This window comes from Chanodichthys erythropterus, chromosome 8, assembly GCF_024489055.1.
Source record: "Chanodichthys erythropterus isolate Z2021 chromosome 8, ASM2448905v1, whole genome shotgun sequence".
In the NCBI taxonomy this organism is placed as follows: Eukaryota; Metazoa; Chordata; class Actinopteri; order Cypriniformes; family Xenocyprididae; genus Chanodichthys; species Chanodichthys erythropterus.
The window spans coordinates 34,962,246-34,976,161 of NC_090228.1; the positions used below are offsets into that span (position 1 = coordinate 34,962,246).

At 37.3% G+C, this 13,916-nt stretch overlaps 2 protein-coding genes across 2 annotated transcripts in view; one reads left to right on the forward strand and one right to left on the reverse strand.

Moving 5' to 3' along the window:
- Positions 1–13,916, reverse strand: part of LOC137025181 (guanylate-binding protein 4-like) — a 46,625-nt gene that overhangs the window by 16,494 nt on the left and 16,215 nt on the right. Inside the window, exons 5-8 of the mRNA XM_067393211.1 lie at positions 9,419–9,574; positions 8,437–8,585; positions 8,065–8,257; positions 7,829–7,956 (exon numbers count right to left, since the gene is read on the reverse strand). Coding sequence (XP_067249312.1) covers positions 7,829–7,956; positions 8,065–8,239 — 303 coding nt within the window. The 5' untranslated portion in view covers positions 8,240–8,257; positions 8,437–8,585; positions 9,419–9,574. The remainder of the gene's footprint in view (positions 1–7,828; positions 7,957–8,064; positions 8,258–8,436; positions 8,586–9,418; positions 9,575–13,916) is intronic.
- On the forward strand, positions 314–3,096 carry LOC137024030 (uncharacterized). The gene is made up of 4 exons (XM_067391187.1): positions 314–388; positions 1,230–1,306; positions 1,697–1,821; positions 2,024–3,096. The coding sequence occupies exons 1-4, from the start codon at positions 314–316 to the stop codon at positions 2,392–2,394; spliced, it is 648 nt and encodes a 215-aa protein (XP_067247288.1). The 3' UTR covers positions 2,395–3,096.

The following is a 13,916-nucleotide window of genomic DNA, read 5'->3' on the forward strand; positions in this document are numbered from 1 at the left end:
CCAGTGAGGGTTTTATGTCTAAGCTAGCTGCCAAGTGGAAAGGTCCAGCTAAAATTCTAAAGTGTTTGGGTCCAGTTAATTGTTCTGTTGCATTTTTGGATGACCCTGGTCATCCAGACACTTTTCATGTACAGAACCTGAAGCCTTACCATGGTTATGTTAAGCCTTCCAATGAGGGGAAGGGTATGTAACAGTGTCATGAACTGTACATGGTTCTAGTGGCTGTAATTTTCATCCTCACCACCAGGGGTCCTAGTGTGCTCCCAGGGTGTGATAAAAGATGAGGAAGTAGTAGAGTAAAATAGAGGACAGCATGGTGTGCTTTGTGTTCCTTCTTGGCCCTGAGAGAACATCCTTGTTGGGAAACTTAGTTGTTTGCTGCTCAATTGTAAGTAATGTTTGATTATAACCACTAAATGATGTATTTTGAATAGATTTGATTTTTATACTTATTTGTATATGTGAAAAGTAGTTCTGAGGTAATATTCCTTGAGGTTGTCATTCACACCATTTTATGAGTGTTTTTTTTTTTTCTTCTGAATGTTTGTTTTCTTTTGTATTTTTGTTTATGGGCTTCCTTTCCTTATTCATCAAGTCATGCTATATTAATGTGGAGGTGCTATCCTTGAAGAGACTGATGTGCCAGGACATATGGGACATTTCCTACATTATATGTCTGGACTTTATCACAAGTACAAATACTCTTTCCATCGATGAGCCTTTCTGTGATTTCTTGTTTTGGGTTACTGATTGATTTCTACTATTTTTTTTATTATTTTTTTTTTTTGTTGTTGTTGTTTGGTTTTGTTTGTTTGTTTTTTTTTATTGTGTTTGGTCATTGTTTGCACTGATGTGATTGGAGAAAGTCTGTTCAGCTATGGTTTATTCATGTATTGTGTAAAAGGAGATCTCTGAAGAATCGAGTAATTGAGAAGTGTGGATTTTGTATATGGTATGTTTGCATTGCAAATGGGTTTGAAAACTCTTTATTGATGTAGCTGAGTATTGTGTGAAGTAATACAGTTGATCCCTCCTTCAAAATTTGTATAGCTGTTTTTTTGTTGGAGAGACAGAGATTCAGTTATAATAATAATGTAGATTATTAATCAATTTTAGGTATCACACTTATATTTTATGTCTTTATCAATTGTTTAAAAACTATTGATAGATTATTGTCTGTCTAGTTGTGTTTATCCTTTGTTAATCACAAGTCTTCAATGTTGATTAAGATCTATCATCAGATTTTCTTTTATGGTGCGTCTTCAAAAGACCATGGCACACTCCTTGCCAACATGGCGAAGTTAAGGTTTGTCTTTGATCTGCAATACCATCAATACATAATGTACAATAATTATAGTGTTTTGAACAGTTGGCTTTTTACATTGTTTTTTTTTAGTATGAAAAAATACATTGTGGTAACTACGATTTTTTAAAGTACTTTTGTTGACCATACTTTCCACAGTTGTTTCACAAAAGTCCAGTTCACATTTCTGGATATTTCATGAATTGGATTGTTATGGGATGGGGGAAACACGGCCCTTATCCAATCTACTTGTCATTTAATTGAAATATGTAACTGACTATTATTAAAAAATATATAATAAATGAATATAATAAATGTCTGTGAGAGATGGACAGAAATAAAATGAGAAAACTGTATCAGCCATTTGCTAAACTACATATTTCTGTAATGTAGGTGCAGCAATGCAAAACAAGGTCCTCATGCAGATTTCAATTCCTATAAGGAATTTGTGCGCAAGGACACAACTGCACTCTTCATAGCAGCTGCAATGGACCACTTTGGGTTGCAGGATGTCACAGGTAAATTGACCATCATAGTTAAGAATTAGCATTTATCACATAAATTAATGTATTCAAATATATTACTACTGGTATAGTTAATTGTTAAAATTTAATGTCACTTTGATAAAATGTCCCACCCAATATTAGATACACAACTTTAATCAGTGTATTCACACTACTGGTGTTTAGAAAGTAAACATTTTTTTCAATGTGCAAACAGAAATTCCAGATGGGTTTGTCCCAGTTGAAATCTACGATGGAATGCCACAACTTAAGAGGAGCTGGCTGCATGATAAGGTTGGAGAGGTTGTGGACACCTTTGTCATGATGACAGACATCACAGAAGCTGCAGGTCAAAGTCAGGCTTCGACAGAGCGAAAGCAGAGGCGGCAATTTCCATGTCCTGCAGACGGGTATGGCAATGTGTATACATACATCAGGGCAAGAGAAACACATGAGAAAAAAAACAATCTTGTGGCTCCATCGGAATCTTCTCCGGAAAATGCAAGTTCAACAAACAAAGATCACCAAAAAGAACTTTGGCTTCTTCCTGCTAAACATGCAGGATGCTGTAAGAGAAGGGGATGGTGAACGGCTAATGAGACTTTATAAAGTTGCCCTGCTTTTCTATAAAGCATATGGGCACAGCCATTATGCCTATAGCACCTTACTACTAACACTGCAGGTTAACGCCACACTGTCTCCGCGCATGGCACACAGTGTGATATGGAACAGGTTTTGGAATGGTAGAGGGGGGAAGGGGAAAAATATTCCACTTGACCTCCATCTGGAACACCTGAACAATTATTTGAAATCCTTCATGAGAGGCTTGGGGCCAAACCTATCCGAAACGTCGGCAGCCAGAATAAGCAAATCCATTGGCATCCTCAAGGAGCTGATGGACAAAACAGACAGAGCTGGGGCTGTCAAAGCAGAGTGGCATTCACAATATAGCACGAGAACAGGAGGATGTTTTAACCCTTGTCAGCGTTTTAAGGGAAGCTAAACTTTTTTAAAATCAGCCAGGCAGACAGTTCCATGCATTCCCAAATTTCAGTAAAAACCTATTGGGAAAACTGAAATACCGTGATTTATGGCAGTGGATGAAGTCCAAATTAATGGACTGGAGAATTGTCCCTATGTAAACAAGTAATGATGATGGCACTGTTTTGATAAGGTACATTCTAACTTAATTTATACTTTAATTTCATTTTTTTTTAATATATAATACAGTATACATTTAAAATCAAATTCTTAAAATCAACGTTTGTTTTTTCTTATTGGTTTGTTATATATTTGGAGATATTAAAAGATTTTTTTTATTGGCATATGACTCATTGTTCATATTTTCTAAATGAAAACATCAACCAGCACTTGAAATTTTTAAATAGTTTAAATTTTATTCCAAAGTATTTTAGAAAGTGAGGTTAAAAATGTACACAACAAAATGACAGTCAATAAGAACCTGAAGTTAAAATTTTGAGCCTCTTTTTTTTTAGCTAGTCAAAGATCTTTAACACTGACAAGCCTGATTCCAAGCTACTTGGTGAAGATTGTATATGGTCATTCTCGTGATCTTCATCAAAGTAACCTGTGTAGTCCATGTCAACCTGAACAACACTGTCATTAAACAAAACAGTGTGACTCTGCTCGATGTCATCAAAAACCTCATAAATAATTCTTATTATTTCCTTTGCATGTTCCAGTTTGAATACAGGGAGATTATGTATAACGTAGTTCAATATGTGTGTGCAGTGTTCTAAAACCGCATTGATGAGCACATCTCCAAATCCAGTACAGGCTGTGTCAACTGTGTAAAGATGCATATGGTCCGGAAGTAAACTACCCCTGTAATTATGTAACAGGTCCCTGATCAAAAGTTTGTCCTCATTTGTGACCAGTCTACATTTGTCAGGCGAAGAAATAACCCTTTTACAATGTTCATATTTTGGGGTTGGCTCCCCACAACCTTCAGGTTCACAAGAACAAACAGAATGGCAGTAGGTGCAGCACAGATGTCCAGGATTGACAGATGTGGTGTTTTCCTCAAAATGGCAGTACAAAGCTTTCCTAAGACAACTACTGATTCCAGTCTCAAGTCAAGTCAAGTCAAATTTATTTATATAGCGCTTTTACAATTGGTAATTGTTTCAAAGCAGCTTTACATATTAGAAGCACAGAAAAAAAGGGAAGTGGTTAAAACTGTACAAACAAGCGTGGTAATATGTAACATATACAAGATGGTGCTACATTAAGCCAAAGTCGGCTGACTTCCAGGGGTGGAAAAAACCCCCTAGGAGAAAAACCCAGCGTGCTAGCACTGGGAAAAAAGTCCTAGGAGGGAAAAAACCCCTTGGAAGATATATATATGTAAATGTATATGGAGATCAAAATCTGAATTGTACATTTTTATTATAGAGATTAAAAATCGATTATATATAAATATATGTAAGCGGATACGGGGATTAAAAATCTGAATTATAGATGCAGCCAGAATTGGATCTTTAGGCCCATCTCAAGTACTGTCTTAACTACTGGGTCAAGCTTTGTATGCTGTTTGACAGCATAAACAATGACATGTGCCTGCAACCCACTTCTGCCTGCCCTCCCGACCTGCTGAACCATGGCTTCCGCATCGTCCGGTAACCCATACATCACAATGTGTGATATTTTTGAAAAATTTAAGCCCATCCCAAGAGCTGTTGTAGCCACAACAACTCTACAGCTACCCTGTCCACTCAGAGATGACAGCACTCTGTTCTTATTGTGAGGGAGTGTCTGGCTGTGGAACATGCCTACAAGTAGGTTTTCAATCTTTTTCACAGGATCTCTGTCAACCCAGGAATCTTCACCGAGTTCCCCCTTCAAATGGTAGAACACTCTGCCAACCTGTTTGAAAGTTTTGCTGTAAATAATAACTGGCAACATGGAGAAACCTCTTTCTTTTACATCCCTCACAATCCAGTCTAGGCAGTCCATGGAATGAGCAGGGACTTTGATCAGACCCAGTCTGATGTTTGTTCTGTTAGGGCTCATAGCCAAAGTAGTTGGATTGTCCATCTGCAGCTGTTTCATTACCCTGGCTCTGGATTCCCGATCAGCAGATGCAGTCAATGCAAGTATAGGTGTACCTGGAATATATAAAAGGACAATAAGCAAACATTAAGTAATTAAATACAAAATGATGAGTAGCCTCATCTATTAATTTGTAATGTCCGTACAGACATTTACTAAAAAAAATACATAAATTATAAGGGGTACAGTGATTTCCTGTATGGGTATGGTGTGTGAGTATAACAAAGCGTCACCCTTGTTTGAAGCTAACTCAGCGATGGCTTTGACCTTCTGGTCACACTATTAACCCCTTAAGACCGGATGGAGCGTCGGCGCTCCCATTTGCGTGTCTCTCTTTAAAAGCCAATAAAAATTGAATCCATATAGGTAGCACAAAAATTCTTTTTGCATACAAAACCAGAGACTTTAAACTTTCATATCAAGCCTCCAACATGCTTCTGTTGCGTTGTTTTCACCCTCTAATGAGTCTGAGAAATATGTGTTTAAAACAAAAACAGCCCTGCCGCTAACTGAATACAAGTATGTATATTTCACGTGCTCATAACTTCATGAAACATGCACAGATCATAAAAAATGGCACATCAATATTTAAAGCAGATTCTCAAGATTAAAATGAATCCAAAATCAATATAATATATTGCGTTGATCACAAGATATTACTCACGGAATGATTTGACATACTTTGCTAAAAACATGTCTCTCATCTCTCCAGGATGCAGTGTGTATCCAATGTTCCTGGACCCATCCATGTTCGTTTTCCAACGTTGAATAACACAAAATAGATATCATTTTAAAGCTTAGAATCGCATCTTTTTAATGCATCTAACCATTTTGAAAAACTCCTAACGAGTGCTGAGAAGCACCGCTAAACCGGAGTTTACCGCCCGTTGGCGCCACCTGGCATGCGGAAAAAATGAACAACATTTTTTCAAACTATTCTTTAAGCTATCATCATGAAATTTGAACCAGATGCAGCTCACATATAGGAGAGCATCACCAAAAAAGAATTTTAGCGATCTTATTGCATTCCTGAGTTATTCCATGTCAAATAAAAAAAAAGAAAAATTATTTTAAAAAAATGTATTTTTTGTATTTTATCATCTGTTTCTCAGCAAGAAAATGTCCAAATGTAATGTAATTTATATTTTCTTAAAATTTAAAATGTTTTCTGTCAAATGATACCCACCTTTTGACTCTCCTTGCTAGAGTTTTGGAGTTATGAGTCTTTACTTTTGTGTGTGTCGCTCAGAAAAAAAACCTCTAAAAAAGCCTTCAGGTCTTAAAGGGTTAAAAATACATGTAGAAATTCACACACCTGCTGTATGCAACTGGTTTAACATAAACAGGTGAGTTAGACTTAGCGTAGAAAACATCGAACAATGCACATACAGGAAGGGTACTGTTTTGTACATACATACCAGCTTTAACTAGAGATCTAAGTTCTCCCAACTTGGCGAAGCTCTCACGAAATGGCGTCAACCCTTTTGCAGCTTGACCCCTGTTATAAATAATATAGTAAATTAGAATGTTTAAACTTTTTGTTATTTCACTACACTGAGACTCTCGTTATGATTGCACAAAACTGACTTTACAGACGTAACTTACATCGGGACTAAGTTAGGTACAATATTATTTTTTACAACATTTGCTTCATGTCACTATGTTATGAGTTATTTTCTAAGTCAGACAGTCAGATCAAATCTTACCATTTGTAAGTGAGATGAACTTCATCCACGACGATACCCATTACGTTGGCTTGAAAAACATCGGAGCCTAGCATGTCCCTCCACTTCTTGTTCAGCAGCCAGGATTCGGGGCTTCCGAAAAGGAGCTGACAACGACCGCTGGTTATGTCCACCTCGCTGTGCACGCCGAGTTGCATCGCCGTGATGCCCATTTCGGTTACTTCTTTTACTTGGTCCTCCATGAGGGTGACCAAAGGAGAAACCACAATGACCACAGGGTTTTCATAGCGTCCTATCTTCTTAGCGACCATCGGAGCCAGCTGATAAATTAAACTTTTGCCAAATCCCGTTGGAAGGACGGCAAACACATCTTTCCCATCGACAAATGACTTGATTGCGGTCCTTTGTTTGTCTTTTAAAATTAATGCGCTGTCGATTTCTTTTACTACAGACGTGATAGCGGAATCTAAACATCTTACTTCTCCAGCTGGAGTCATCGTTGGTGAAAACCAATTCAACCCAAGCGCTCTTTGATGACGTGGGTGGTTACGTAACCGCAGATAGCCTGTCCATCATCGATTAAAGCCCGCCCTGGCAATTTGATTGGCTCTGCCTTCTGGGAGCCGAGCATAATTACTCCACAATGGATCGAGTCCAGACCGAACTTCCCGTCCAAAAAATGTTGTGGGCGGGGTTCGGGCTGGCACCCAGGCTAAACTACAATCAAACCAAACTAAATTTTGTTGGATGTGAATGGATATAAAAATCAACACACTGCTATAAAATTCAGACTGTAAGAAATTTATTGAAGACTGAAAGTAAAGTTGATCCTTTTGATTTGATTTGATTTGAGTTGATCCTTGTGTCCCTGGTTGACCAAGCCCTTTTTTGAATTAGAGGCAGATTTATGTGTGACATCCAAAATTAACTTGACAATAATTAGTCACAACACCAATGTTTTTAATCCATATTAATTAAATGTGTTGTTTCACTCCATTTTTTTTTTTTATTTAGTTTAGTAAACAAAGTGCATGGCAGTTATGAAAGTATTATTTTGCATTCACTGCCTCCTATTTACAGCAAGCTATTTATTGAATACATGTTTATTCTGAAAAGCCAACAGCATGCTGATCACAATTGCTAACATATCAATATTATCTGAATAAGGGTATCTCTGCTCCAACAGTGAAAGTATTCTTGGATCCTTTAAAATGTTTGAACATTTAATGCTACTAGTTTTTGTGTTTTGCTAGTGGTAACATCACCTTGTCCACGTCTCCGAGTCCCTCAGTGTCCAGCAGCACCAGAGTGGTTCCTGCTTTAGTGGGGTGATCCAAACACCACATCCAGATGCCCTTCGTCTTGGACTCAATGGTGCTGCCCAATGCAAACCTTGATAAAGCCACACCCAAAACGCAACACAATGACTTATATTCACGTAACTGCATGATGTTTCTCATAAGCTTTTGGATGGTATTAGCGCTGCATGTGGGGGTCTAACCTGTTTGTTTTCCTGCGAGGCGATTCATCAGGTAGGACTTCCCGGTGCGGCAGAGACCCACCACGGCCACCACCACCACTGGCTGCTGGATCTGCTGCAGGATCTGTAGAGCTGACTGCTGCACACACAGCTTCCCATCTGACCCCGTGTCAATCAAACATACTGGTTTGTCCATGATCACTGGAGAATACAGCTGTCGAACAGATACACACATTTAAAATCCTCTAAGTAACTGCAGTGTACTCGAGTACTGTACAGTAGTTGATAACCTCACTTGGTTTAGTTACTGATTACTTTACAAGAGCTATACAAATGGAATAAATTAACTGAATGAAATAATGTCCCTTACCTTTTTTGCTTTGCTTCAGTTACCTTAGTCTTGTGATGAGTTGTGATGCATATGGTTTGTAGAGTTTCATTTATATAGACACATCTTTAGGTCCAGCCTCTCTTTATCCTTATTGGTCAAGAGTGAGTCAGGTGATGTGAGTCTGCCAGCATCTCTCTCATCATCACCCCTTCTGATGACCAATGATTTCATTCTCAAAATTAAAAACAGCATACTTGACAACACCAGAGACTAGAAGCTTGTATTTAGCATTATTAATCATATTGTCCTGACTTCCACTGAGAAGGAAATATGGAGACCGGACCTCTTGGAACTGTGATTGAATACTCCTGGTCTACAGTGAGTCAGGGGATTTTACTGATCTCTCAGCATCTCTCTGGCTGAAGTCCATCCCCTTCTAATGGCTAAGCAAAAGCGGTGCTCAGTGATATCACTTTCACAATGAGCAACTACATACTTGAAAATAAGTGACAGCAGATACTTGAAGCTTCTGGAATGTCCCGCGCCAGGAAAAAGTCTTTCAAGTAACAGTGATAGATTGCCGAGCCTAAGAACCAGTTTGGAAATCAAAGTCTTTTTACTTATTAAATGTCATGAAAATGTCTGAATGGTCTTGGTTATTTATTGGTGAGACTACATCACGATTTGCCATTGTTCACCTCAGTTCTGAGATTAGCCTATGGGCCGTTGATGTCAGGAGCAATTTCATTTTTGTCACCAGGTTGGGGTGGCCGCATAATAGAAATAACATGAAAATCAGGATTATTTGAACTGCTGGAGCCAAAAGGATGAAATTTTGGCTGATTGAGGGTTTCTGATTAGGGAGGACCTTACAGGATATGGAGCTTCCCTTCATATCCCACATTTCACAAAAGGCATTAATCAGCTCTCTGCTCAGGAAGCTGACACATCAAGAAAACCGTCAAATGTGAGAATACATGTAGAAAGAGTCATTGGTCGATGGCAGAAATTAAAAATTTTAAATAAATCTGTAATTCCACTTACTCAGGTAGACATTCTGGATACAATTGAAGGTGAGAAAATAACTGCCTCAGTGTGACCACTGGATACCATCATTTGTGGCTTGTAGATCCAGCAACAGGAGCTCACACTCCACATATCAAAAGACTGTAGGCAGCTTACAAAAGTGAAGTCTGGAGACTGAAAGGGAACAAGAATTCAGCCATCAAAGACCATCTGCATGTTATTCACTGGGCCTACTGGAGAGGAAACATTAACAGAGATGGCAAAAAATAAAGATTCTTTATATCTTAGGGCAAAGAGTTTTTTCATGTGGTTGTTAGCTTTTTATTTTACTGTATTCTGTTATAACAACTTATGAATTTATTCTTTTTCTTCCAATTAGAATGTGCAGGTTCATTCCATAACTACGATAAGAAACATGCAGACGATGATTCTTTTGATATAGATGTAGGCGGTGTTTCCACTGATACCCTTTCAATAGCAACAACATTGTCATTATGTAAGTCCAGTTTCATCCATCCACTTTCCAGAAACTATTCCTCCATTTCCTGACCATCTTAAAACAGGCAAGTTAGTCCAGTCAAGTCAAGTCACCTTTATTTATATAGCGCTTTTTACAATGCAGATTGTGTCAAAGCAGCTTTACATTGATAACTGGTACATAATTTTGGCTGCACAGCAGCTCTTAAAGAATAGTGTCAATGCAGCCAGATAAAAGCACTGTTGAATATATGTCAAGAATACTGTTGAATATCAAATGTCAAGTCAAATGTCAAGTGTCCCCAACTCAGCAAGTCAAAGGCGACAGCGACAAGGAACCCAAACTCCAACAGGTGACATCAGGTGGCAAACAAGTGGCAAATAGGTGTTAAAATGGAGAAAAAAACCTTGGGAGAAACCAGGCTTAGTCGGGGGGCCAGTTCTCCTCTGGCGAACAGTGCTTTGTTACGAATCAGGTTGCTATCATAAGTGTGATAGGATCGCAACAATCAAAGTATTTATTTCAGTTCCATCCAGTTGAGGATTGTATTCATCACGCCGGTATGGGCGGTTTGTCGAGGAACTGTGCTACTGGCTGTCGTGTCGATGAGGCCTTCACAAAGCACCACATACTTTTGCAAAACCAAACTGTAGATGGTAACGTTGAGTTTGTCAACACCACTGAAAATGCTAACATCAACTGTGGAAGTCAGTCGGTACATCCCTGTCTTCTGTACATCCCTGTCTTCTTTGAAATGTTTCCTTAGGATCAAATGACACATGCCAACTTATGCAATTTGTGCAAATTCTTAAAACAATGACCTCAGCACAGTTTTATCACATCACTGTTCTTTGATCACACCAAGAGCAGGTTTTATTCTGGGTTAGAGATCGCAAACCCCAACTTGACCAATCAGAAGAGAAGATTACGAGATCCTCGCCCTCATGCCTATCCTGATGAACCTCTGTTCATCACTGAGGAGAGAAAAGCCATGTCTAGATCCTGGTTTGCTGCTCATCTCCACTTGGTCTACAAATCATGAGGCCTTTCCACAGAGCAATATACGGCTCAATCTTTTCGGATCGGAGCAGCAACAACAGCAGCCTCTGTCACAACGATTCCCACACTGAAATCTCTGGGACTAAGGTCTTTCGTTTCATATGAACGTTTCATTTTTCCTGGAGTTAAGGACATTTTAGATGCACCAAAATCTATGGGATCTAATATGTTGCTTCTCCTCATTTTGACTTTTCTCGAGAATAACGTTTTAGTGAAAGTAAATCAGACAAAATGAACACCTCATTACACAAGCTACCAATAGTCAAAGATTTATAAGGAGATTAACCAAGGTCAATCAATAAACTTGATTGTTTCTTAGAAAAATATTGTGTTCAAAACACAACTACTACAATTTGCAAACTATAAACAAAGACATATCACAACTTGAATAGCATTTAGCTTTTCAAAACGTGCTTTTTTGAACACAGTTTGTCAGTACCAAACAAAAGGTCTGAGCCAGGACATCTCCAAAAACAGCCTGGGTACTTTGGTACTTGCCCCCTCATCTCTACTCCTTCATTATTGGAAAAGTCTCAGATGATTTTCCACATCGCTTTGTCATCAACACCAAGCTTAATTGCAATTTCTTCCCAGGAATAAAATGCTTTCTCCGAGTCTCTCCACGAGCAATCGTACAGGTGCGGCTACATTTGTACCAGCTCTGCTATTCGACACTCCAATGTATTCATGTTGCTCATAATTTGGTGGCATTGATGTATGTAATTTCCACGGGCCAGTGGTAGCTAAAAGGTGTTTAGGAGCCAGAAAGTTTGCTTTAGTGAGCTGTTTCAAAAAGCCAAAAGTGGCCTGATTTTGTTTGAAATGCCGTCATATCAGTTCTTTCTTATATTTCACTTGAAGTATATCAGGGCCTTTACTTGTTACTTGAAAATATGTAGTTTATTTTTTTCATTTGAGTAGTCTTTGACTAGTAAATTATAGTTCAGTTCAATTGATAGTTCAATTCAGAAGTACACAAAAGTATTTCAGTGAATTTCAAATATTTTGTAGTTTAAATTTATTGTAATTAACCAAAACATGGTTGTTACTTGAAAATATTTTTTTTCCCCCCTTTTACTATGGTTAATGATTTGTAGTCTTTTATTAGTGTAAATTTTTTATACTGTTATATAAATTCACATATTTTATTTATAACCATTTATTTAAAAGAAGAGAATGGTGTTTTTTAATATGTTAATTTAGCTAAAACTTTAAATATTTTGCTTTGTTTTTAGTAACGTTGCTACAGTTTCAGTTGTGGCAGAGATGAAGCTGAAACTGATTTCTACTAAAGCAAACAATAGAACAGACAAGGAGTGCAGGGAGTGAGTCCATTATAAAGGGAGTGCAGATGATGGAGATCAGGTGCAGGTAATCCGTAGTGAAGGGGAGTTGACGAGGAAGTGAGTGCAGGTGTGGAACAGGGAGGATCATGGGAGATTAAGTCCAGGACAGAAGGGAACTGTGACACATGTTTGTTGTATTCAATTATATATTTCATTTATAATCATTTAAAAGAAGTGTTTTTATTTTTTTTTTTAATGAGTTTTTGAAATGTTTGTGTGTGTGTGCGCGGTTTGTCTTTCATTATGTTGTGTAGTAATACATCAAATTTTTGACCTAAGAAAAATGTAACATTAGCAAAACAACTTTTTTAATTATAAATTAAAATATGAAATTATACTAAATGATCTTTTTGAAAATATAAAAATGCAGAAAGGTTACTGCGACAGCTGTCTTTAGGGGTAGGGGATAGAATATACAACATGAAAATCATCATGTCTATAGACACCCTCCATAAAACATGGAAATTTGTCTGAATATGTCAGGGTCCACAATATCTCTTATGATTTGATCTGTTAAAATGCAGCTTGTTCCTTTTATAGACTATCTGACCTCTTGAGGTCATCTTCTTTGGAATTCCCCTCATCTGAGTCTATATAAAAAGACTTTTGCCTCTTTGTTCTCGGACTCTTCTCTTTTGGTGTCTCGTCTTGCAACACATCATTCAGTAGTAATAACTAATACATTTTATTTCCTTACTATACTACTAGCATGCTCTTTATTAAACAATTTTACAAAAACCAGTTGTCTTACTTAAAAAGCAATTATCTTATTAAATACTTTTATAAAAACCAGTTATATTATCTCAATAAGTGCTTTTCTTTTCAAATCGCAGTTGTGTCTTTTCTTCTTAAAGAACAATTTTTTACATTGTCTATACACAGAAGAGGTACACGTCACAGAAAAGTTGCATTTCCTAACGAAACAGGGTGTCTGATAACACGAGATAAAAGAAACCTCTTTTTTTCTGTCGTATAGGAAATATGAAATAAAGATTATTTACCCCAATTAAGTCTTGTTCTTTTTTTTTAAATACAAAAATTATTAATTAAATAAAAATGTATATTTCAATGTGCAAAAAGACCTGCTAAATGGATACACAATCCAGCTGTTATCCCATTTCACATTCAGAATACACTTCCTGAAAACTCTCTAATGTGGAATTAACCACAAATTAGGAAATTATACAGAACTGAATCACTTAGACATGAATCCACTGTTTTTTCAGTTCCTTTTGACTCAAATGAAATGAACTCAATCACCCTTCAAAGAATCCTGATCATACGACTGGTCTTTCAAACTCGGAGAAGGTCCTCATTGGCCTAATATATTACTTTACACAATATAAATCAAAAATACAATAACAAAATGGTTTACATTACACATGTTTGAAAAATACATACATATGTGGACAATTAAACATTTCTCGATGTGTATATTTTCCTAAATATTGAATACTATAGTGTTTTTAATAGTTTTCGTGGATCCGTGTGAATAGGGAACATTTTGAAAACATTGCCTCTACGAGAAAAATGCAAAGGAAAAACGTTTCCATTTTTAGTACATCATTGTTGTGTATATGTACCATCAAGCAGACTTAAATGGAAATCAATTGCAAATAAAAAACATCATTAG